General features: G+C 39.1%; 1 protein-coding gene across 2 annotated transcripts; it reads left to right on the top strand.

Annotated features, from left to right (window-relative positions):
- Nucleotides 1-1,060: 1,060 nt before the first annotated feature.
- LOC139936255 (uncharacterized) lies at nucleotides 1,061-22,909 on the top strand. 2 transcript variants are annotated; one of them, XM_071931042.1, is made up of 24 exons: nucleotides 1,061-1,115; nucleotides 2,173-2,270; nucleotides 2,384-2,419; nucleotides 3,360-3,421; nucleotides 3,909-3,975; nucleotides 4,546-4,666; nucleotides 5,086-5,114; nucleotides 5,872-5,907; nucleotides 6,859-7,008; nucleotides 7,207-7,260; nucleotides 8,567-8,706; nucleotides 9,267-9,417; nucleotides 10,622-10,678; nucleotides 11,482-11,535; nucleotides 11,797-11,963; nucleotides 12,569-12,601; nucleotides 13,768-14,056; nucleotides 14,626-14,716; nucleotides 15,374-15,515; nucleotides 15,798-15,880; nucleotides 16,639-16,905; nucleotides 17,988-18,361; nucleotides 18,737-18,994; nucleotides 20,181-22,909. In XM_071931042.1, exons 2-24 carry the CDS (start codon nucleotides 2,268-2,270, stop codon nucleotides 20,358-20,360), a joined length of 2,844 nt encoding a protein of 947 aa, XP_071787143.1. In that variant the 5' UTR covers nucleotides 1,061-1,115; nucleotides 2,173-2,267; the 3' UTR covers nucleotides 20,361-22,909. The 2 variants fall into 2 exon arrangements, with proteins under 2 accessions (XP_071787143.1, XP_071787144.1); XM_071931043.1 differs by having other exon boundaries at nucleotides 18,740-18,994.
- The last annotated feature ends 1,657 nt before the right edge of the window (nucleotides 22,910-24,566 follow it).

Below are 24,566 nucleotides of genomic sequence, written 5' to 3' on the forward strand. Positions count from 1 at the left end.
GGAAGACTATTGATCTTTGATTGGCTCTTTTTTTCTTCTTCTTTCTATTTTCAAACAAATACTTTATAGGCTAAAGAAGAAGCCGAGACCGAATGCTATGGAGTTTTAGGCGGAAACAAAGAAATATCATTCAATCTAAATACAAAAATCTCGACGAAAATAAAACCTGTTCCGACAGTACATGTTTTTATAATTCGTTCATTATCTGCAAAACGCAGAGGGCGCTCTATCATTCAAGTGTATCAGTTTCATTACCACAACATGTAATGACAATCACTTTATGTACCCGCAAGTTACAACACTTTTTATTATGATCAACGCATTGCGACACTTTAAATATCACTTTGTGAGGTTACCCCATCTAAAAAGCAGATCAACAGTCAGCACGGGAAGAACATTTTTTTTCGGTTATTTTTTTACTATTTTTTTTTTAGCATGACTTTCACATAGTGTTGTGCACGCATCCTGGCACTGGTGCTTATGATCTACACCGCTTCATGACTTGGCACTGCCTTGACTTGACGGAGCCTTCAGGCCCATCAAACATATAATGACAGCTTTGAACATTCAATGTTCATTCTCCGTAGCCAAAGGGGTCGGGGCAATTGTTATTTGATAATTGAGATGTTTTCCTGTTTTCCAATCTTGACCTGAATAAATGTAACTTTTGTTTCCCATGCTCGTAGTGTTTATTCCATGTAACCATGGAGGTATAGTGTAACGGACACACGGAGCAGAGGACAGACCGTTCCAATTGCCCCAAAATCTGTTTGGCATGCATTTTTTTCAAGCACACTAAATCATAATAATTATTATTATAATATGCACTTGCATTTCTCAAGTATTTCTTAAAACTTCGCTATTAGTTAAAACTGAATTTTTACAAATCTTATGAAGTTTTCACAAATCTTCATTATTATTTTTTGTCGGGAAAAAAAATGTTGTTAGAAGTTAGACAAACGGACACCCCCCCCCCCCAACTACGCCCCGCCCCGGCAGTCGCTCAGCTAGTTGACCTTGAGTAACCTCTCCGTTCGTGTTTACCGCAATGCACTCTGGGTTTCAAGATGGCTGCCAGTATAGCACACACATGATTGTGACAGCGGATGGAACAGGTAAATATTTAAGAGTCTCTTACAACGATCGTGTATTGTTTTTGCTTCCGATCTGTGTTTCGAATTGTCACCTGAGGTCATGGTTAGTATTCGGCGGCTTTAGTTTGAAATGTTCTACATTATCATGGACGATATTGGGCATTTACTGTTTTAATTTAGTCGCTCAATTTCAGTTTGACAGTTGACTCCGTGTACATGTAACACGGTCCGACCCTACAGCTCAGTCACGTCAGTGCAGACTCAGCTGGCTAGCTGGGGAGATTCAGTAACCTACCTGGGTTTTTTTGCAAAGTAACATACTGAATATTTGTGTGTGAAGCTAATTATTAAATAAACATTAACATTACAGTTGCTAATTATACATAAAAAAGTAACATAAACATAGACCTAGTCTTATTTATATTTTTATATAAATAGAACTAGCTTAATAATAATAGGGCTAGGCCCAAGTAAAAAATAAAATAGGAAATGTATCCAAATCCCATTGTGAATGTAACTGTAAGCGATCTTTCTGGCCAGATCGTACATTTGCAAATATAATGAATGAAGTCTGTGTTTAGTATGCATTTTGTTTGGGTATTGTTTGTAATTCGAAACTTCATGCATTGGACTCTCTCATGGACTTTTTTTTTAGTTCAACAATGAGCTCAAGATTAGAGAATACATTTGCCTTCTTCTTAGAAAGATTAAAATCCAGTGAAATGACTTACTTACAACTTTACAACAGGTATGTTATTGTACTCTTTTATACTTCACTATTCAGTCCTTTTTTTGGTCTAATTTACTTAGACAACTGTACTGATCTGTACTGCTGTACCCTGTACTCTGTTGATAAAACTGTCATTACTTGCTAAGTTCCCTTTTTACAACTCATTTCAAAAACATGACAGTTCCCTCTAGTGTGATGGAGGTAGATCAAGCAATTATTTGTTGATGTTATTAAGCGTTGTGTGGGGAGTTTAATAGTAACACTTCTTTATTTGACAGGTACTTTGAAACTTCCCTCTCCTACATCTGTCACTGACTTAGGATTTCTTCTCGAATGTTACTTTCGCAGGCAATTTTGAACTACATCGGTGTAGCTCGGAACTGGTCAGCACACCATTGTGACGATACTAAAGATATGGATAGATTTGCAGAATTCTCAGGAAGATGGTAAGTTAACAAAAAAGTCACAAAACGAAAATCAAACTACCCAACATGCCCTGACATGCTAGAATTGATTATTAAACCTATTCATTTATATTTTGTATTCTTTTCTTTTACAGACATCAAACTTGGAAGAGGCCATTCAGACGGCTGAGGTGTGTATGATATAATTGAGCAATAAGCATTTAATAATGATTAATTTTTATGTAGCGCTCGCTTTATCATGGCCATATATTTCATTCGTTAAACCTCAACTCCCTAGGGATACAGCTGGTGCTGCGAGTTACCGTGCTCCAAGCTAATCATTCACATAAACCATCTCTGCCCTCGCAGTACCCATTTTACCTTTGAGTGGAGAGAAGCAATAGTTAAGTGTCTTGCTGTAGGACACAAGTGTCATGACCGTGATTCGAACCAACATCCCAATGACTTAACCACCAGAGCTTGAGTCCGATGCTCTTATCCGCTCTGCCACGACACCCCCACTTAATTAAATTAATTAAATCTAGGCGTGTTGGGATCTCACAAAGGCACCACTCAAAGTGTAACTTTTATCAAAGACAATTCATGGTGTTTATACTGTGATGGTTTGAAACTTCTTTCTTACTTTATCTGTGATTTATATTGCTTTTATAGGATCTGTGTTATGTTTGGTTTTTGGAACCCATCAAATGTGTCAATTATATAGACCATGTGAACTTTGTTTACAATAAGTGTGACCTTGTGCATTCTTTGAGTATTCTGGCAGGCAAGATACTACACTGGTCATATGGGAAAGTTAATATTTTGTGTCATAATTTCCACATAAATTCAGGAATTATGAAAGCTGGACACGTTTTGAGATGTGCCCCTTTTCATCATATCATCAGTTGATAAGAATTATATAGTGCAATCTCCAAAAAATATAAGATTTTATGTTTTCTTCCATTAGGCTGTGTACAAATCGTGCCTGCAGGAAGTCCATGTACTGTGGCTCTTTTGTAAACATGTGATGTCACAGGTCACATTGTCTTTTGGCTGGAATCTGGATAAATATGTTGTGATTACATCATGTGATGCTAAAACAGTGTCGCTATAATTGTAATGTCTTTTCAGGCCATTTTACATCATGCGGAACACAAGCCTACAAAGCCCAGGACTATAGGAAACAGCAAATGGTAAGTGAGGGCTACTTATTTGATTATTTATCAAAGAGATTGATTGTAAAACATGGTTTCATAAATCCAGGGCTCGAAGTAACTGCTGGCCAAACCTAGTAATTCCAGCAGTAACTCAAAAATTCAACAATTCTTGCAGTCCTGTGTTATCCGAACATATACTTCAAAGAAATTTTTTAATGTACACTTAAACTTTTCAGTTTCAAACCTCCTTATATTTATAAGCAAAGCAAGTATACAACAATCAATATTAGGTCTTGTGGTAGGTACAAAACCTGATTCTAACTTTGACTTTTCTTAAAACTTCAAGCCCTGAAATTGAAGCGTAACTTTTTTATCACAGAATCCAAATAGTTTGCCTGGAATGACAGGAGAGGAGGATAGTGGAAGTAGGATTGAGGTCACCGGTAGGCAAAAAAAAACGGTTTTCTTCTACAATTCAAAACAATAATCAGCTTTTCCTCATGTACACTGATTATTTCTACAGGAAGTCATTGCATCACAGACTTCATGAGTTGTACTCAGAAGAATGCGGTAAACCTCCTAGCAATAAGGTGAGAACTACTCAGTGTATCTAACACATACATTTGTAGAGTTATATTTAAGAACTAGAGGGCGCACTGGTGATGCTTCTTGCACAAATGCGACGGGACTGCAAGGAGACACATGCACGCCATTCTGTACGCGGGTTGAATATGAAACACATGTTGGAGTTTTGTTTTTATTGAACGCTACACGATGCTGTTTTTTCAACTTACAAAATGGCCGCACAAACACGCGCTAAGCAATGCCTGTTTTGTCAACTTAGAAAACGGCCGCCTGCGCGCATGCCGGGTCACGTATATAGGCCAGTGCGCCCTCTTGTTCTTATTTATAACTCTATGATCTAACATCATCATTCACCATTATCCCTAATCTATGTCACTGTCATTACCTACAGGTAATGCTCTTTCTTTAGAAATTATGAATTAAGGATAGCAACACATAGAAAATTTGATTTAATGTAATATTGTTTGTGACAGTTCCCCATTGCTTTCAATAATTTGAGATTTTAATGTATTCTCCTTGTTTTCTGGTGAAGTCATAGAATTGGAAATAAGTTTGTTGTGTTTGTTCTTTCACAGCATCTCAAGACAGGGGTTCATCTTTTGGACAAGTTAGCCAAGAGAGAAAAACTAACATGTCTTATAGTGAGTCTTGGTAGTCAGGGCTACTCCTTAATGCTGCGTGGAGAAAATGGTGCAGGTAAGAGCTGCTTTTCAAAGCAGAGAATAACGCTTAACCATTTCTACTTAGCAAAAAATGAACAGGATACTAGTCACAAATTGTACATGTTACATGGTATTTGAGCTGGTAACCTTCTTCTAGCAAGCATATTTTTGTTGGGCTTAGCTACTTTGAGTGCTTAAGCAACAGTTCTACTGTTTATAGAAAATGAATCCATATTACTCGTCACAAGGCATACTTAACCCTTTAGAAACTGTAGCGGCCACAAGCGACTTGTACCCATAATGCCCATAGCAGTCGCAAACTGCTGCTACACATCACACCAGTCGAACTGTTTGCTGCATATTTGGTACAAGATGTATCATCCATCAATTATCGTCAGTCACAGTGATAAAAAAGGAAATCAGTTTGAGTGTTTTTCTTGTCTTTATTTGCAGAAACAGAAACAATGAGACTTCCTTATGAGGTAAGATTATCTTCCTTTATTATTTCCATTAAATAAATATATTTGTGGCATATCATGGCCGAGCGGTTAAGAGCACCCGATTCAAGCTCTGGTGTTTGATCGGCAGAGTGTGGGTTCGAAACACGGTCGTGACACTTGCTGCGTTAAATTGGGAAGGTAGTGCTTTCTGCTCTACCGGTCAGGCTTCGGATTAATGATACACAAGCTTACATTCGTATGGACTGTAAAGGGGGTAACCTTGTTTCAGCCCTAGGAGTAGGTGGCAACAGCCTCTGAACAAAATTTGTAGCCCACACCTTGAAGTGGCCTTCAGGCCTTGTGTGTCTGGCGACTTGCAGAGAAAAACAAATTAAACCTTCCTACATTTTTTGCAAATGCCAAGGGATGTTGGTGTTACTGTGGCTATTTTGTCAGCTCTAGCAATCTTGGTTGCTATGGTAATGGTGACACTGATCTCAACTTACACAGTGTGTATGGGGCCCTGAGTGACTGGATGGGTCACCCTATAGCCTTCTACATTACAGTCTGCAGCCCCTGTAACTGATTGAAAACATATGATTTACGAGTCCTGTGGAAAACCATCCACAGGCTAAACTCGGGTAGATTTTGAACCTCCCATCCCAACATTCTAGTGCAGATGTACAGAAAATCATTAAAAACAAACTGTACTACATATCATGTTGGAAGTTTATCATCGGGTTTACTCCTTGTGAAGTTGTCATTCATCAAGTACTTTGTTTTTGTTTCGTTTTCACAGGAATCAGAGCTTTTAGAATATCTGGATGCAGAAGAGGTAAATATATTCCCAATATTTTAGTAGTTTTAAATCAACACAATGAACATACTAGTCTACCAGTGTCTGTGGATGATTCAAAACCCAAACATGACTGCAAAAATGAAATGTATTGCCTGATGTTTCGTCCCTTGCCGAGTCTTTCTCAAGTGACAACACAGCACAAACACAGCTCTGTGTAGCAGTCACTAGGTGGACATTCCCTTTGTTCTGTACACTTAAGGAAAATCATGTTCTTCAACACTGTAAACAACACAGTACAGACATGTGTGAGTCGATGTATTAATTCAAGTCCCTGCATTATGTAGATCTCTTTTGTTCTCTGGTCCACACTTCAAATGTAGCGTTAAAACATATTATAACACACCTCTTGCTTGTTCTGTATTCTGGTTGGCTGAAACACGGTCACGTTGGATGAACTAGTATAGTCTAGTGATCGCGTGCGCGTGTTTTGCTGGTACTAGTTCATGAGCGGGCACTAGTCTTTGAAATATGCCCGGTTACAGCGCCCTCTCTCGACTTAACCGTAATTAGCAACTACTAAACTTCCTTTCTTTTCCAGGTTTCTGTTCTTACTTCACATTTAAGACCGAGCTGTGTTATAAAACACATAATATTGACTGGCATAGTTCGGTAACTAATGTACGTCTATTCCCCCTTCGGGCCTGTGAGTGACCAGAGGAAATAGTTGGCTCTTCTGGTCACACAAAGTCCCTGGGGGGAATAGACGTACACACTAGTTACCTCTTTGCCAGTCAATATGTGTATACTGGTGTATAGTACAAAAGACACCCTTAGGTACAGATTGTTAGTCAGAAAGTTCACAATGACTTCACTCAACTTGCATCATTGCATGTCTTTTTGAAGTACAAAAATATTTGAGATCCATTTGAAAAATCAGATGTGTTTTCCATCAGACTTATACTGTGGGTTTTTCTTCTTTCTTCTTAGCTTCCACCAGTTCTGGTAGATCTGTTGGAGAAATCCCAATCTAATATCTTCTACAATGGCTGCGTCATAACTGAAGTGCGTGATTACAGGCAATCCGGTAACGGACATAACTACACCACACGCTATGTGCTGCTCAGACCAACCGCACAGGTAAATATACACAATGCAGTGTTCAGATTGTATAACTAGTCTCGTAGGAGTATCAGGTTTCTGAATTAAACCACAATATTTAATCTTGTGTATTTTTTGTTTAAATGTTCAATATGTATGCACATCAGAGAATGCTTTCTTTTAATCAGAGTAATGTTTGTGCTCATGAGATAACTATTCCTGTCTTTTCTTTTCCAGACTCTCCTGTGTGACATAAATTCTATTTCAAATGATGGCAACAGGTTTACAAATGTAAGTCAAAGTATTTTGTCTACACACAAATCACATTTAATTTCTCCTGTTGTTGGACCGTTCAATAGCATCCTCTGTGGTATTGAATGGTAGGTAAACTGTGCCTGCCTGCAATGTAATATCATGTGGTGAATGCATGTACACATCTTGCACAGTTAACGCTCCTAAGCTTGGGCGAATCACGATATTATCGAATATCGCGATACTAATTTGGAAACGATTTCGATATCGGATCGATTTGGTTTTAATCAAAATATCGATATCGATTAAGTATCGCAATATCGCGATGTATTTCTTAGCTGAGACATCTTGCACCCCATAGGTTTGGAGTAAAACCAGATGAACAGGTCATTAGAACACCTCTCTTATGCTATGACTGTCTCTTCTACAACTTTCACTGGGAGTTTGTAGACTGATGATGTCAAATTTAATTAATCGCGATTATATCGAATATCGCGATATATTGTCGGCGATATATCGTGAATAAAATAAATCGATATCGCCCAAGCTTAAACGCTCCTTCTGTCTACCCATTTAATATCCACTGTGGTCTTGAATGATAGATGAACTATGCCAGCCTGCAATCAGTGCCCAATTTCATATAGCTGCTTAAGCAGAAATGGTTGCATAACTAGTTTCTGCTTAGCAAAAATAAGCATAAAATCATTTAGAGCAGTGCATGCGCATGGTGTTTTGACTGACTGGTAAGTAACATTGTTTTTGAGCCCTGGTAAAAGGTGGTGAATGCATTTACACAGAACACACATGTACACACTTAGTTCTGCACAGTTTGCCACCAAATACAACCCAAGTAGTAGAACGGTCTTAAGTGGTTGGCCAACTCGCATAGTCTCCTGTAGAGCAAGCTAGTCGAAACGTTGAGACCAACTCAGAACTGACTCCGCGGCAGTACAGTTAATTACGATCCTATAAGCTAAAGTAGAAGTCCAGTCTATTTTCTATACCATCCGCCCTGGTAATAGTTAAACAACAGGACAGTTCTTTTCAGAACTGAGAAGTCTCCCGAACCTCCGTTTATCTACTCCGCGGCAGTAGAATAAAGCAAGACAGTTCTCTAAGAACAAACTCTACCTTGCAAGTAGATACACACATGGTGTTACCGCAAACCAAATATACATTGATACCTCACCATGCAATGCCTCAAATCCTATATCGCTGGAAAGTGTGGCCAAGAGTTGTGAAATAAATGAAGCCTAAATGGGAGCGTTCAGTGTGCTATACAAGGCTTACTTTTCCGGAATGGTTGCATCGCTAATCAACCAGTATTGTTGTTTTTTCTTCCCAGGATGAGAAGCTTCATCTTGAGAGCCAGTTACTCCTGGCAACCCAAGAGCCTCTATGCCTCGATCCATCACCAGCTGTAACATGTCTAGAGAATAAGATACATCAGGACAGACATAGACTGAATGGGAGAGCGCTCAAAAGGTACGAAGATCTTTACATTGCTGGACACACAGGAGTAAAACACAGGTTTTTGTATGCAGGTCGCCAGATACACAAGGCCTGAAGGTCACTTCAAGGTGTTGGCTACAATCATTTTTCCAGGGGCCGTTGCCACCTACTCCTAGGGCTTAAAACAGGGTTACCCCCTTCACAGTTCATACGGATGTAGGCTTGGGTATCATCAATTAGAAGCCTGGCTGGTAGAGCAGAAAGCACTACCTCCCCAAGTGTCACGACCGGAACTCAAACCCACATTTTGCTGATCAAACACCAGAGCTTGAATCCGGTGCTCTTAACCGCTCGGCCACGACACGCAACGACACGCCACAGGGTGCAAGGGATATACTCCCCCCCACTTATTTGACTAAGAAACTGGCCATAGAATCCTATGTGGTGTGTTACTTTACTTTTAAATGGAAAGGCAAGAGGACCTTTTTGGTGGACTTGCCTATTTATGACACTGGCCGGAAACAATAATATAATTCTTTGAATTGAATAACTAAGGATCGGCGATTGTGATTTCCTTTTTGAAATGTCAACAGATGTATGAAGCGGCATTCCCACATCATGAGGGCTCGGCAAGCTGCTCTGAAGACTCTACCTCCTCCTAAGGAACTTGGCTTACAAGACTTCCTCTGTAAAAGGAAAGACAGGACACCTGCGGTGCCTGTCAACTTAAAACTCGGCAAAACGGTAAATGTGTTTTCGCAGCGATCTACCTTATGCTAGTTAAAGGCAGTGGACACTGTTGGTAATTACTCAAAATAATTATGAGCGTAAAACCTTACTTAATAACGAGTAAATGGGGAGCTGTTGATAGTATAAAACATTGTGAGAAATGGCTCCCTCTGAAGAAAGAAGTATTTTTCCACGAATTTGATTTTGAGACCTCAGATTAAGAATTTGATGTCTCGAAATCAATCGTCTGAAAGCACACAACTTCGTGTGACAAGGGTGTTTTTTCTTTCATTATTATCTCTCAACTTCGATGACCGATTGAGCTCATATTTTCACAGGTTTGTTTTTTTATGCATTGAGATACACCAAGTGAGAAGACTGGTCTAAGTCAATTACCAATAGTGTCCAGTGTCTTTAAAATAACTGAGGACCAGTCAAAACTCTCTCCAAAGCTCTCTCCAAGTCGGACCGGCTTATTCAGTGTTACAAACCTTCCTATTTCATATGAAAAATGGTCAGGTTGGTGTTGAGGAATCTTACCTCACTTTCCACCTCTAGAACCCTGGTTCGAATCACACCGGGGGCACTATGTGGATTGGGTTTCAGTCCCTACCTGACTGTTTGAGTTTTCCCTGGAGTAATTCTCTGGGGTTTTCCTCCTACCCCTAAAATTGAAACGTCTTCCTTTATGTCCTTGTATTCTCCCCAATTAGGTTCTTGGCTTGTACAATGATTAAGTTTGCTTTTCTGAGAGTCCTTGGCTTCACAACCAGAATAAATAAAATGAAATGGGGAAGCAGCTGACGGAGTGGCCAAATGACTAGCTAATGGACCTGCTGGCTAGTCACTGAAGAAGTTCAGGCCAAATTCTGTTACATTCTTGAGAAAGAAACCATCTCCTGATTAAAAAAATACTGCTTTGCGGTTTTACAAATCTAAACAGAGGCAAGAAGCAAAATTATAGTCTGGTTCTTTGTGTGCTTCAGAATAAGTGCTGGCATTGATAATGTGTACACAGGAAACTAAACAAAAATGGCTGTGTTCTTTGCTGCCAATTCTCTTACATTATTTGTTGGGAGTAGAATGTACAGCATGTTTACACTCTACTGAATCAAACTGCTTTGTTAACTTTGCCAATGTATATTTAGTGGAATGTAATTTGACAATACATGTATATAGATTGTCCTAGTTAAATTGTCCATGTGTATCTTATCCATAGTGTGTTGATATGTGGAAGCAGAGAGAGACTGACTATCCTCCTGCAGATATCAGCTTGGTAAGTTCAACTTATTCACCTTTACTCAACATCTTGAGTTAATTTTTACTTAGTGTGGCTGCATTTGTTGAACTGTTTGGGATTTCATGATGACAATCAGTGCATACTGATCGAATGGTTGAGTTGTTGCACCATTGGTTTTTTTCTTCAGAATCATGACAACTCACAGGGAGACTATTTCCATGTTGTTACCACAAACCCTATTAGATTGTGTCTCCACCATGCACAGTTTCAAATCCTACTTATGGACTTGGTGCTACCACAAACCTTACAAACCTTACTAGATTGTATCTCCACGATGTAAAGTTCAAAATCTTACTCATGTTTATGATGTGACCGCAAACCTTACTAGATTGTATCTCCACCATGCAGTTTCGAATCCTACTCATGGACTTGGTGTTACCACAAACCTTACTAGATTGTATATCCACCATGTAGAGTTTCAAAACCTACTCATGTACATGCTGTTTTCCGCAAACCTTACTAAATTGTATCTCTATCATGCACATGATATTGAAACCTAATTGGATTGCATCTTCACCAAGCAAAGTGTACAAATCGTTTATGTACTCATGTCCATTGTGTTACCCCAAACCTTACTAGATTGTATCTCCACCATGTTTCAAATCCTTCCCATGTACATGGTGTTACCGTTAATCCTGACAAGATTGTAACTCCACTGTGCCAAGATTAAAATTCTACTGAAGTAAGGTGTTCACAGTTTTTCTTTGGAAGATAGGGCTATACGTCCAAAATATTGCATCAAATGAATCACCATTTTTAATTATTATTTATATATCCAGGTTGAACAGCTTTCAAGTTGCCAAGAAAGACCGAGGCCAAGTAGCAACTCATTGGTAAGAAAAAGTTTTAACTACGCATAGAATCCCCTTAAACATTTTAAATAGATAAGCTTTCTGCTTTTCTGATAAAAAATTAAAGAACCAACTTAGTTCAAAGGATCCTTCAAGCACTGAGTTGTCCAAATTTTTCACTTTCAATACATCAACATTTAAATTACAAATAAAACAAGGCGTCCAAAAGACACCCAAACACCCCTCTGGCCAACACTTTGCGCTTATCCGTTTTCTTTCTACACCCCCCCTTCCCCACCATAGGTGGCAACTGTGGAGGAGATTCTAGAAACTGATAGGGGGAATGGTAAGGTGCATTATGCTCGGGTTTCTATCTACCAGCATCAGCTGGATCAGAGCTATGTGGGAGAACTTTACTATGATAGAGACTACAATGTACATGAAGGCAAGAGACCGGGTGTCACGTGCAGGTAAGCAATTATTCCTTTGTTGTTTTAGGGAACGGGATTGTCTAACAGTTTCAACATTTTAAAGGTCCCACAGAGAATTCCACTTTGACTACCCCGCCCTTCCCCAATATGTGTCTTTATCAATGTGCATTAAAGGATTTGGGTACTTTTTCTAAATGTCCGTAGATTTACATTAAACTTACATGGTTTGAAGATAATGATAAAGGAAAGCTTCCCTTCAAATATTACTTACTTAGGTGCTGTATTTGTTGAGAAGTGAGTAAAACAATGTCATGAAAATACGTTTGTAAATGCTTAAAATAATTTTCGTCTCATGAGACGAAAATTATTTTCATGACATTGTTTTACTCACTTCCCAAAAACTACAGCACCTCAGCCTGTAGTATTTTCAGGGAAGCTTTCTACTATCATTATCTTCAAACTGTGTAAGTTAAGTGTAAATCTGTGGACATTGTGTTTTTTGTCCTACAAAAAGGACATACACCTTTTAATAACATGTTTCCTGTGTGCCCCCCCCTCTTGTAAAGTTGACCTCAACACTCAACACCTCTACCCTACCTTGACACCAAGATGTAACTTCTGTTTTTTAATCCTTCCCCAAGCAGGTTCCCACTTGGCTCTTTCAAGAACGCTGAAATGTAAGTTGATTCCTCATCATTTCCTTCTTCTGAGAATCTTGTTCTTTTGTATAATATAAATAACCACAGCTCTTGAAAATAATTGCTTGTATTTTTTCTGGGAAGAAAAAACTTGACTGACACTTCTGATCACTGTCTGGTACGGCAACACACCGGCGGATGACCGAAAACGCCTTAATCTTGTAGTCAACACTGCTAGATTTATAATTGGTTGTTAGCTTCCTGCTTTTGAAAAAAATTATGCATTACAGGTTCTAAAGAAATCGAGAGCCGTTATTTCAGATGAACTTCCCTAAATGCCACAACTTCTTGCATGTGGCAAACTAAGATTTAAATCTTGAATCAAGTAAGTATGACGAAGACATTGCATGAAAGCTATGCTTGCCTTGCGTACACTCATGCACATTTCCATTGTTTAACCTCAGTGATGGTGATGTGTACAAGGGGTCAATAAGGGGTCAATGTTCTAGTGGGGTCGATGTTCTAGTGCGAAAATCTGACTTGCTTTTGTTTACTGTGTTATACTATGCTTATTTCCAATTTTGTTACCCTTTACAGTGTTTGAATAGCCTGAAAATACTACTAAATCAAGTTCCGTGTTGGTTAGCCTGTGTACTTGAAAAAATAGTCCTACTTTTTTTCAGGATCAAATGTCTTGCCTAACAATGTTTTGTGAATTGCAATAATCATTTCTGGAATTGTGCTTTATAAGAGCTGTCATTATAATTTCAAAGTCTTATATAGCGCATGTATCTACCAAACAAGGTACTCAAGGCGCTGAGTATATACAAACTCTCAGAAAGATAGGTTATTGCAGTGATGAATTCTGAGACCCACCTTATAAGGGTTTACAAGGTGCTACGGCGCATTAAGCAGCCACAGCCAGGAACACCGGGCGAACCCCTTCTCTTTTCAATAAGTGCACTGGGTTCTTTTACATGTGTTACACAACACATGGGACCAACTGCTTTACGTCCCATCTGAAGGACAAAGCAACGGTTAAGTGTCTTGCTTCAGGACACAAGTGTCACGGCTGGGGATTCGAACCCACACTCTGCTGATCATAAACACCAGAGTTTGAATTCGGTGCTCTTAACCGCTCAGCCACGACACTAATTATGACTATTATTTGTGAGTTTTGGAGCTTTATGTTATTTTCGACACAGGTATTTGCATCAATTTCGAGATCTCTTCACTGAAGAAGGTCGAAGGCAGGTGAAGATCACTAGGATTGTACCCGGACAAAATGCCTACAGTAACAACGCTGCAGCTTCAACAGCAGCAGCGACAGCCTCCCATGGTTCAGCAGGTGCTGCTGCGGGTAACAGCAACACCTCTGTACAAACCTCACTGCAGCAGAATAATAGTAATAATCAGGTTGGACAAGTTGCTGCACAGGTTGCTGCGCATGTTGCTGCACAGACTCCTAGCCAGGCTTCTGGTATTGTTATCAAGGTAAGACTCAACTTTAAGCCTGGCGTACATTGTCCCATGAAAACTGCTAAGGGCTATTAACTACCTCCGAACTTGCCCTGTGAGCTACTAAAAAAATGCACAGCCAACTTGTTTAAAAATGCTCACATTTCTTCCTTTTCAGATGTGAATAATAAATTTATAAACTGTATTAATTTGTTGTTGAGTGTGTAAATGTAACTTCATTTGATCCTTATACTGGTTGTGATTTCTACTGTTAACACACCTGAATGATACATTTATGGCAATACATGTAATCCAGGCTACTAAAAAGTAAAATGCACAGTTTACTAGCCCCCAGCTTAAGTGCAAGGCCCGACTATATCATTGGATTTTTTAGTACTACATTCATTCCTTTTCTTCGACTTCCAACAAACACACCAACCAACCAACCTGTCAAATTAAATTAAACAATAGTTCTTTCAATAAAATTTTGAAAAATTAATCATGTTTGTTTCAACTAGGCAAACTAATTTTCTTGCACATGTTAGGGTTTCATACATTTTTGTAGCAAGTTATTATGCACACTGTTTGAACTTTGACCTCCACAGGCAGAGCCAGGGCTGTCTGATAGCTCAGCACTCAGACTGTCTTTGTTGAATAACTCGGGAGGCCTTTCCAGTCCTGCAACTTCATTATCAGGTGATTTACACCAGTCACTAGACTATTAAGTAAAAAGGGTCTGTAAAGGTTTGGTAATGACTCTGAAATATAATCGTAGTAAAAAAAATAGTGGTAATAAGTACAACAGCTTTGGATGGAAAAATGCATTTTGAGAATTATTTCACTTTGAATTACTCTGGTTATGGAAAAAGATATCACTTTTTATTCCCCAAAAATGTAATATAACAAGGGTTACCACTAATCTAGTACAGGGGACTCACAGCTTAACGTCCCTTCCCAAGTGACAAAGCAACTATGGTAAAGTATCTTACTCAATAACACAAGTACCACAATCGGAACTCGAACCCACGCCCTGTCACACAGAGATTTTGAAAGTCCCCAGGAACAACATTTCAACTGAAGTGATTGAAGGTGGTCGGTACTGGGCGGGCCTGCCGAAAGCTCACAATTTGCCCAGCACTCCCAGCACTCGTCATGCCTACCTGAAGCTTGCACTTCAGCAACAATGGCCCCATACATAATTAAACATGATTAAATTTGCTAGTCCGCTCGTCCTTGGTGGATTTAAAAAAAAAAATGGATTTATAGCCCACCACTAAAGTTGGTCTAGCTACAAACCTGATAGTGTTATGGAATGTGAATTAATTATGTTGTTCATTGTTTTTTTCTTGACAGCCCATTTGTTTCAAGGTAACACCATTACCCTGGGTGCAGCTCCACAGCAGTCCACTCAACCATCTGTGCCTATCCTTAGTCCACCAATCACTGCTGGACGACACAAAGGCAGACAACCACCTGCATATCTAAATTTATCAAGGTACGATCATTTTGAAGTCATACAATTTGAGGTAATTTAAATAGCACATACACCTCCCTTAATATTCATGCAAGACGTCACCAATCTAACCCAAAATGAGGTCATCGGCGCCCTCAGTACCAACCACTCGATCCTAGTTGCAGTGGCTGCGCCGATGGACATGTTTTGGGTTAGAATGGTGACGTTATGCATGACTATTAAGTGAGACAATTTGCCGTTACAACAGAAACCATTAATTTTGTAATGAAGTAACTGATAATTTTTAATTATTTGTGTTTACAGAGCAAGTAGTGCCCCTCCAGATTCTGGTTTAATGATGACTTCACCCCAAGGAACCCCAACATCTCTTCCTGTTTCTTCGCCATGTAAGACACTATCTCTAGCTATCAGTCTCCTGATTCACTTTTATTGCTCAAAGTCTTGTTGACCTTGGATTTACTCATGTTAAAGATGGCACTTCTCTTGTGGGTGTAAAAGTTCAGCAATATATGTCTATATGAATTGAGGCAATGCATGATATGGTATCAATGTATATTCCGTTTGCGGTTACACCATGTGTACACCTTTTTACTGTGTATATTTTGTACCTTGGGAACTAGGTCTTGCATTTTATTCTGCTGCTGTACTGCTGCGGAGTAGATTTTGCAAGAAATTGACCAAAAGTCTCAGACTCTTCAGTATCCTGACGATGACTAGAGCAAGCTAGTCAAAACGTTGAGACCACTTAGGAACTCGCCCCTTGGCAGTGAAGTAAATAACGAGAAATCCCCTTGATTCACTAGGCATAGTCCCAGCCGATTTCATACCTTCCGCCCAGGTAGTAGTTAATAATTTCAGAAACAAGCAGTCTCCAAAAATATACTCCGTGGCAGTATAATAAAAAGCAAGACCTAGTTCCCGAAGAACTAAAAAACTACATAGCAAAGTAGATATACACATAGTGCATTACCACAAACCGAATATACAATATATGTCTACCTATTCAAAACTGATGACAAGTCAGGGTCACAAGCACCAGTCTATTTTAGATGTCAGCCTCACTATGATTATCCAGTATTGTACATTAGCCTCACTTTGAGTCCCATAATGAGTGTATTGTTTGATGTGTTGTTTTGTACTCCAGTATCTGGTTCAATGGCTCCACCTCCTACACCACCACCTCCATCATCCACTCCATCCTTCATCCCCGCCCCACCCTCTCCAAGTGTACACCCCAACCCGGGGCGTGTCATCACCCCAACCCTGGAGGGTGTGGCCGGGAGGGTGGCCACACCTACTGGGATTGCAAGCGGCCAAATGCCACACAGTGTAGCTGTAACCATAACTATGGCAGGTGGTGGTAGTATTGCAGTGCCTGTATCGATGGGTTTGGTTGGACATTCTCGAACAGGTAGGGATTTTAAGAAAGTTTTCTACATCCATGGAAAGTCGAGAAAATAGAATTAGCTGTTGCAAACAACTTACCAACCAAAAGGACCGAGAGTATAAATGCAAAAAGTAGTTTAAAGGCCTGACGTTTCGACCCTAGCAGAGTCTTTCTCGAAGGCTAAATGACTGCTTATGTTTCACTTAGTTACCTGTTCATGTTTGTTGTGTTGTCATTTAGCCTGCGAGAAAGACTCTGCTAGGGTCGAAACGTCAGGCCATTAACTATTTTTTTCCATGGAAAGTCATCAGCAATATGTGTTGGGCAGCGATATTTTTAAAACAGACGGGCGAGTTGAATGTAACAAGCAATAACTTAAACCTAGTTTTAACTGAGCAAAATGTCATAGGATGAAATCCTAGACCTCTTTCAATGAAGAGAGTGGTAGACGCGCGTTAAGACTTACTAATTACTTTAAAAAACTCATTACAATGCAAACTACCATGCATATTTGTATTCTCGTATTTTTATTGGTAAAACAATTCTTGTTATAAAATCATCCTGATTTCAATGCATATTCATCTGGCATTCTTTACTGGCAGGAACGGCTCTGTGTGAAATTCTTATAGCTGATGCCGTTTGATTTGGGGAAAAGCATGAACAGCTTCTAGCGTTTGTGTGTATTTATGGGAAATAGTTGCTAGTTATGAAATCAGTACAGCTTCAAACTTCCATGACGTATGTCGTAATACAACATTTTTGTACTAATATTTACACAAACGTATTTAACACATTTTTTAAAAGAGACAGTAAAGGCCATTTTAGTTTGTCCATTTCTTAGTCTACCTCTTTGATAACTGTACAACCTACAGTGTGGTACAAGATCAGTATGACACAAACTGATCCAACAAAAAAATCACGAGCGACATCAGATATTTATTTCATAGTTTTTCAAATTGTACCAGATGTGATGTCTTACATTTTTCTTGTATTTTCATCTTTTTGATTTACATATGTGTATTTTGTTTACATGTACATTGAAACTAAAGAATAAGTCTCAATGCACAAAAGTTGTTACTATTGAATTTGTTGTTGTTCATCACCAGGTATTGTTCAGACAGGGGGCAACCTCATTAGTTCTCCCATTAGCGTGATGACGAGTCTACCAGCTGGGTTTCCAACGGACATAAACTCAATAACCACAACGACCTCGACCACACCTCCAAGTACAACCACAGCATCAACACCCACCTCTTCCCCTACACAGGGTAACATCATATCCACACCCGCCGGGCTCCTGACGGGTCCCATCAACATCATCAACGCGGCCCACGGAGGGTTGTTGAGTACCGGGGCAGTCAGCTTATCTGGTGGGGCACAACTCGCTGCTGCTACAGGGATTACATCAGCACGACTCTCGCAGCTTGCCTTGAAGGGACACGGCGGAATCAGAGCACAAGGGCCACTCTCATTACTTCCGGTTTGAACCTTTTTACTTGTTGATTTGTTAAGTTTTATTTGCAGAGCACATGATAGTTAGTTGAAGTCAACAGTTTTGAGGAAGTATTGGTTTTGTTGATTAGCATTCGATCAGACCCAGGCCTGCTTTGATCATGTTGACAGTCGCTCTAATTAACAGATTGATTGCACAGTAATATACCATTATCACGTTGCCACCATCTTGGTCAAGTTTCCTGCCTCAAATAACAGTAATGAATGCCAGTTTACAAAAAAGGAACCAGACAAATTCTTCTTCAAGAAAATCAAGATGGGCGTACCATGATAAAGGTCTATTGAGTACATTGGGAGAACTTGGGATTCTTATGCCATTTGGTTTCTTTTGTTAATATCAAAGCAGGGACAGCAGACCATTCTATACAATGCCGCTCTGCAGCAACGAATACAGCAGCAACTACAGCAGCAGTATCAGCAACACCTTCAGCAACAGCAACAGCAGTCAACATCAGCAGCAGTCCAAGCCCAAAGGCAAGGCCTACCAGGCACCAGTGGTGGGCAGCAAACAAGTAGCAACGTGGTAGGCAAGAATACCATTAGTGCAACCCTTGGGTCATCACAGACGGCTGCTGTCCTGTCACAACTCACAGCCATTCAGGTAGAATCAAACAGTCAATCAACCGTATTTTAGCTCACATTTCGGCAGTTTACTTCAGCGAAGTTTTTACCAAGGAGAGTTGTCAAATATCTCCAGAAGCAATTTTTGCACCAACAAAGTTTGTGGCGTGTCAGGGCTAGTTCAGTGGACCCAAGTTCTTGTGGGTTTGAAGCGAGCGTGGTCATGAAACTTGTGCCCCTTGAGCAAGGCAACTATAATTGCTTTGTAAACAGTTGGGCAGGTAGTGCATTTTGCTCTACATGCCTACACCCTTATGGACTGTGATAGGGGTAACCCTGTTTCAGCCCCAGGAGTAGGTGGCAACATTCCTCTGGTGGCAATTGCTTTGGGTTGATAGCCTGTAACAGTTGAGTGTAGCCCTCTCCTTGAAGTGACTGTCCCACCTTGTGATGTTAGGCGATCTAATAGTTGTGGACGCTTTTCCAAGCAACTAAAGAAATTAAAATTTCTTTTGTTCTGTTGTGATCTTAATTTGACACAGTGGTCACAAGATAGAAACATTCAAATGTGCATACATACAAATAGAAAAAATGAATTATTATTGTGGAAATACACTCTATATACTGAAGGAACATTTCTATAACAATGCGGTTCAATTTGCCATGCTGAAATGTTACCAACATGTACGATATGTATTTTCTTAGCACATGTTTACCACATGTTTGCATAGTTCTATTAACGAGTGTGCATGACGTGCGCATGACGAGCAATAGATAGTTAAGTCATCTGAGAAGGGTTTATTAAAGGATTTGGGTACTTTTTCAAAATGTCCCTAGATTTACATTAAACTTACAGGGTTTGAAGATAATGATAGTGGAAAGCTTCCCTTCAAATATTACTTACTGAGGTGCTGTAGTTTTTGAGAAATTAGTAAAAAAAATGTAATGAAAATACGTTTGTAAATGATAAAAATAATTTTCATTACACTGTTTTACTCATTTCCCCAAAACTACAGCACCTCAGCACGTAATATTTTCAGGGAAGCTTTCTACTATCATTATCTTCAGACTGTGTAAGTTTAGTGTAAATCTGTGGACATTGTGTTTTTTGTCCTACAAGAGTTACATAGACCCTTTAAATAGATGGAGATCGAATACTGGAGATTTAATACCTAAATACAATAATGCCATATATTTCCTTTTTGCCTCTATAACATGGTCTACAGGCTAGCCAACTGACCCCTGCCCACCAACAAGCTCTCCATACACAGCAGCTACAAGCCCAGCTTGCCTACCAGAAACAGCAGCAGCTGCAGCTAAGACAACAGCAGCAGCAAGCACTCCAACAACACGCTAGCAGCAAGGGAAAGAGCAAAAAGCGTACCACACCAACTCCACCAAAGTAACGATGTAGTCATCATGTACTACCGTTAGGGACAAACTGCATCCTTGAAACTTTTCCTGTGACTTTAAATGATTGTGCTGCTTCATCAAACATTTGGTACTGAATTTGGATAATTCTATTTTCCTAATAAAAAAAAGGTGAATTAAATAAGACTTTCACTGACAATATTTGGTGGCATTATTTGACCAGCGTTAACTGTTCAGGTGGTGTCATCAATTTGTGTTGAAATTTTCAGCAACCATATCCCCCCTACCAGCTGGGTTTGTATAACTACTCAATGCTATATTGAAGATGAATCTTAGTTTCTATCTGTTGACGACTTCCATGCATGTTTAACACGGCAACGATACCACGCTCGCCATTTTTTGGCAGTCAACAGGTAGGTGTGAAAATGCGACATTGCCTATATGCGCACTACACTTCAATATGTGCACATATGCCATTAACTCACAAAATGTCGCAACCAAGATTATTGTGATGATGACATCAGTTGAACAGGGTCAAATATTGTGGTCAAGTCAACAATCAAAAGGGGACTTCATTCCCTTCAATATTTTTTACTGAAAGTTTGTGCAGCATTTATTGTTATAATCAATCAACTCATTTTCAGGGCCATGCAAGAAGTCTGATGTCAAATGCCTACTTCGGACTTGTATCTACTTAAAACAAAACCTATACATTGTGTCTTTTAAAATCTAAAGATAGTGAAGAACAATTACTAAGTTCCACACACATGGAGTAGATTTTACTTCATCAATGCCAAAAATAAATCAAGACAAAGTTGCAACCCTACCCTGAAAATCCCACGACCAAATTGTCAAATTAGAGTTGTAAATATTTATAATCAAAAAGTAAGTTAATACCACAGAAAGAAGACCAACGAATCTTTTGTTCCGTTTTAGCTAGAGGTTCTTGATACACCAAAGGTGCAATTGGCCCACAAAAGAACCTTAACATTTTTTACATTGTGAAGACAGAAACGAGGTAGACGATATGCAATGTGCATTAAGTACCTTTTTTACGTGTAGCATATTTTATTTTTTCTTCTAGAGAACATTGTTATTCTAGTAGTATTTTTCTTAGAACTAATATGCACTATTATATACGTCAATGTGTTTATTATTGTAGATGCAGATTGAATTTATTAACAATCATGACACTCAGTGAAATATGTTGTAATAAGGACAAACATTTTATAGAAATTTTTAACATTTGTTTAAAAAAAAAAAACAGAAGTAGATTCAAGAAGGAATCAAAAATGAAAGTGTTAGTACACAGTGTCTTTGTTGGATGAAATCAGTGGACTTTAAGAGCTTTGTTACGATTTGAGGTGCTTAGAACAGTGAAGAAGTCTGGTATGTTCGTATAAAGCCATGTATTTAAGGTGTGCTTTTCAAAAATTCTGATGGAGCTGAAACAAGGGTCAAAGCTGTTATGAAAAGGTAAATTTCACTGAAATACTGCCTTGTTTCACTGGCTGATCGGGGCCCAATTTCATGTCTCTGCTTACCGCTGAAATCTGTGCTTACAATCAGCATTTTCCGCTTGCACGTCAAACACTGAATTTTGATTTTCTGCAGTAGCTGTTTAGGCAAAGAATGCCTAGCAACAGGAAGTGCGCAGCCAAAATTCCCTGCTAATCCTAGAAATACGCTTGACGTAACCGCATAATTCCCTGCTCTGCAAGCGCCGATTCTTTGCTCATGGTAAGCAGAGCCATGACATTGGGCCCTGGTTACTTCAAAAAGGATTTCGGATAGTTTCTTTATGTTAACACAAAGTTTTGAGAGCACTGGTTTTTAGTAGTCTAGATTTCAACTAACATGACGTTTTGTTTGGGAATTTTGATGCATTTTCAAGCAAGTGTAAGTTGAACTTCCTAGTTATCAACGGCTCAGGTCTAGAGATAACCTATTCTCTGCTTGCACGCAAAACTTCCCATTGAAATCTAGACTTGACAAGTCGTTTATTGTTAGTTATAGCGTTAACAAAAAGGCCCTCTCACAACTGTACTCTTGTGTAGAATTTGAAACTTTGCGTAGTGGAAGTGTTGGTTGTGAAAAGAACCCGTTCTAAAAAGAACCTGTGGCTAACGACCGTGGTTTCAATCAGTACGCTCCTGAAAACAATCGGAGCATACTGATCGAAACATTGAGTCAACCATCGGTTCTTTTTCAGAACAAACACTACTCAAAGAGATATATTCATAATGGTATTATCGCAAACCTCTCTCAGTCATACTCTTGTGAGTCTACTGCTCGGTGCGAGACAACTGCTCTAATGACTACGGCCCCGTTAAAATGGCAAGTAGTCAAGAGCCAGCAATGGAGAGCAGTATAATAACGTGAGATCATGCAAAGCGACAAACATTTGACGAGACGACTTTTATACAAGTCTATGGCTCAGGCTATTTTCTTTTTACTTGAAATGACGACATCTAGACACTTGCGACCCAACAAAAACATTGTGTACATTCTATACTGTTGCTTTTTATATTTGTATGCGTCGGGATACATTGATATGAGTGGATGACTAAATAAAATGATTTTAAACGCCATTCTGTGTCCAGTCGAGTTGTGATTTTAATTGAACGGTTAATCAAACAAGTTCTGAAATAGTGCTCTATTAGCACCCACATGATCAACATCTCAAACTGCTCATTATTTTTCAACTGGTGTGTAGAGCTTTGGTTTAATTTCATTTGATACAGCACCTTGTAAGGGTTTACAAGGTTGTGTGGTGCAGTCTGCTTAAACAAGTGCGATAAATTTTACAGGACAGGGGAACAAATGGAAACAGCATGAAGATCGTATCCCCTGCATCACACACAAAGTGCATTTTAATAATAATTTGGGCGGCTAATCATCCTTACTCGCAGTCGCAGCTAGAGCTGAATTGCGAAGGACGCGGCTACAACGTGTTTGAGCAGCAGGCATGCAAGGGCGCCTTCAGCTGCCAGCCACGTACCATCAACCCAAATATCAAACTACATGATACAAATTAATTAATCGTTAAGTCACCATCAGATTATATGTACACACACCATTGTACAACTGTTAATTTTTTTTAAGTAATTGTAATGATGGGGGGGGGGGTATACACAATCCTTACAGCTCCATTTTCAATATTTGTCAAATAAAAGCAGCTATTTATTTTAGCACTAATCGTGTGCTTTTAAATTATGGTTTTATCACAAGGGACCACAGTGAATTGTTGGACTCAGCTCAGCAACTTAGTATTTTTAGATAATGGTCCCCATAGCGCTCTCTTGGACGAAGTGTACAAGTTTAAATTAACAGTCTCCCTATATAAACGCAAGCTCCTGCGACTTTGGTCGCTTCGTCAACAGTCTCTAGACGCGTGTTATGTATTTTATAACTCCATGGTTTGTGCAAATTACCAGTAGTGCTTTTAAGTTTTATGAAATGTCCTTCATTGGTTCTTTATCACAAACACAGACCGTCATGGAGAGCTGTTGGATATTTCAGCAATAGTGTATTTTTCATGAATTGATGGTCCCTATAACTATAGCGCTCTCGTTGATTTTACCTCCATGATTGGACAGAAGTGTCTTAAGTTTGTTTAACATTCTTTTTTTTAAGCCCCCTCCGCTCCTACTATTCTACAACAAACACTCTATCTATACTTGCTATTAAACTCCAGGGTTAATAGCAATCATATGTGCAATAAAATCACTTATTTATACGTATTTTAGCACACCATGGAAAGTTATTGGATAGTTCAGCAAGTGTATTTTTATTTAATGGTCCCCATAAATAGCGCTCTCATTGGTAAGAAGTGTCTTAGTTTAATTAACGGTCTCCTTATACAGCGCCTCCTACGACGTTGGTTGTTTAGTTTAGTTAATGGTCTCATCATCATGTACATACACTTCGACCGGAGCCGGAGGATTCAGAATACACCCAGCCTAATTAAGAACTGGTACTGACTCTGGTTCTCTACGCCCATCTCTCTATAAAAATAGTAATGTAATAGTATTCCAAACTATCTTTGTAAATAGCAATCATGGTAAAATTGTATCATGTTGACTGGAGAGTGGATAAGACACGTACGGAGAGAGGTGTTTCAGTTCTATATTATTATTTATATAAAAAAAAAAGTAGAAGATGATGTACGAAAAACTATACGTTAAAACAAGATACAACAACAAAACAGATTCAATTTTGTAATAGCAATGCACTGATGT

This window comes from Asterias amurensis, chromosome 4, assembly GCF_032118995.1.
Source record: "Asterias amurensis chromosome 4, ASM3211899v1".
NCBI lineage: Eukaryota > Metazoa > Echinodermata > Asteroidea > Forcipulatida > Asteriidae > Asterias > Asterias amurensis.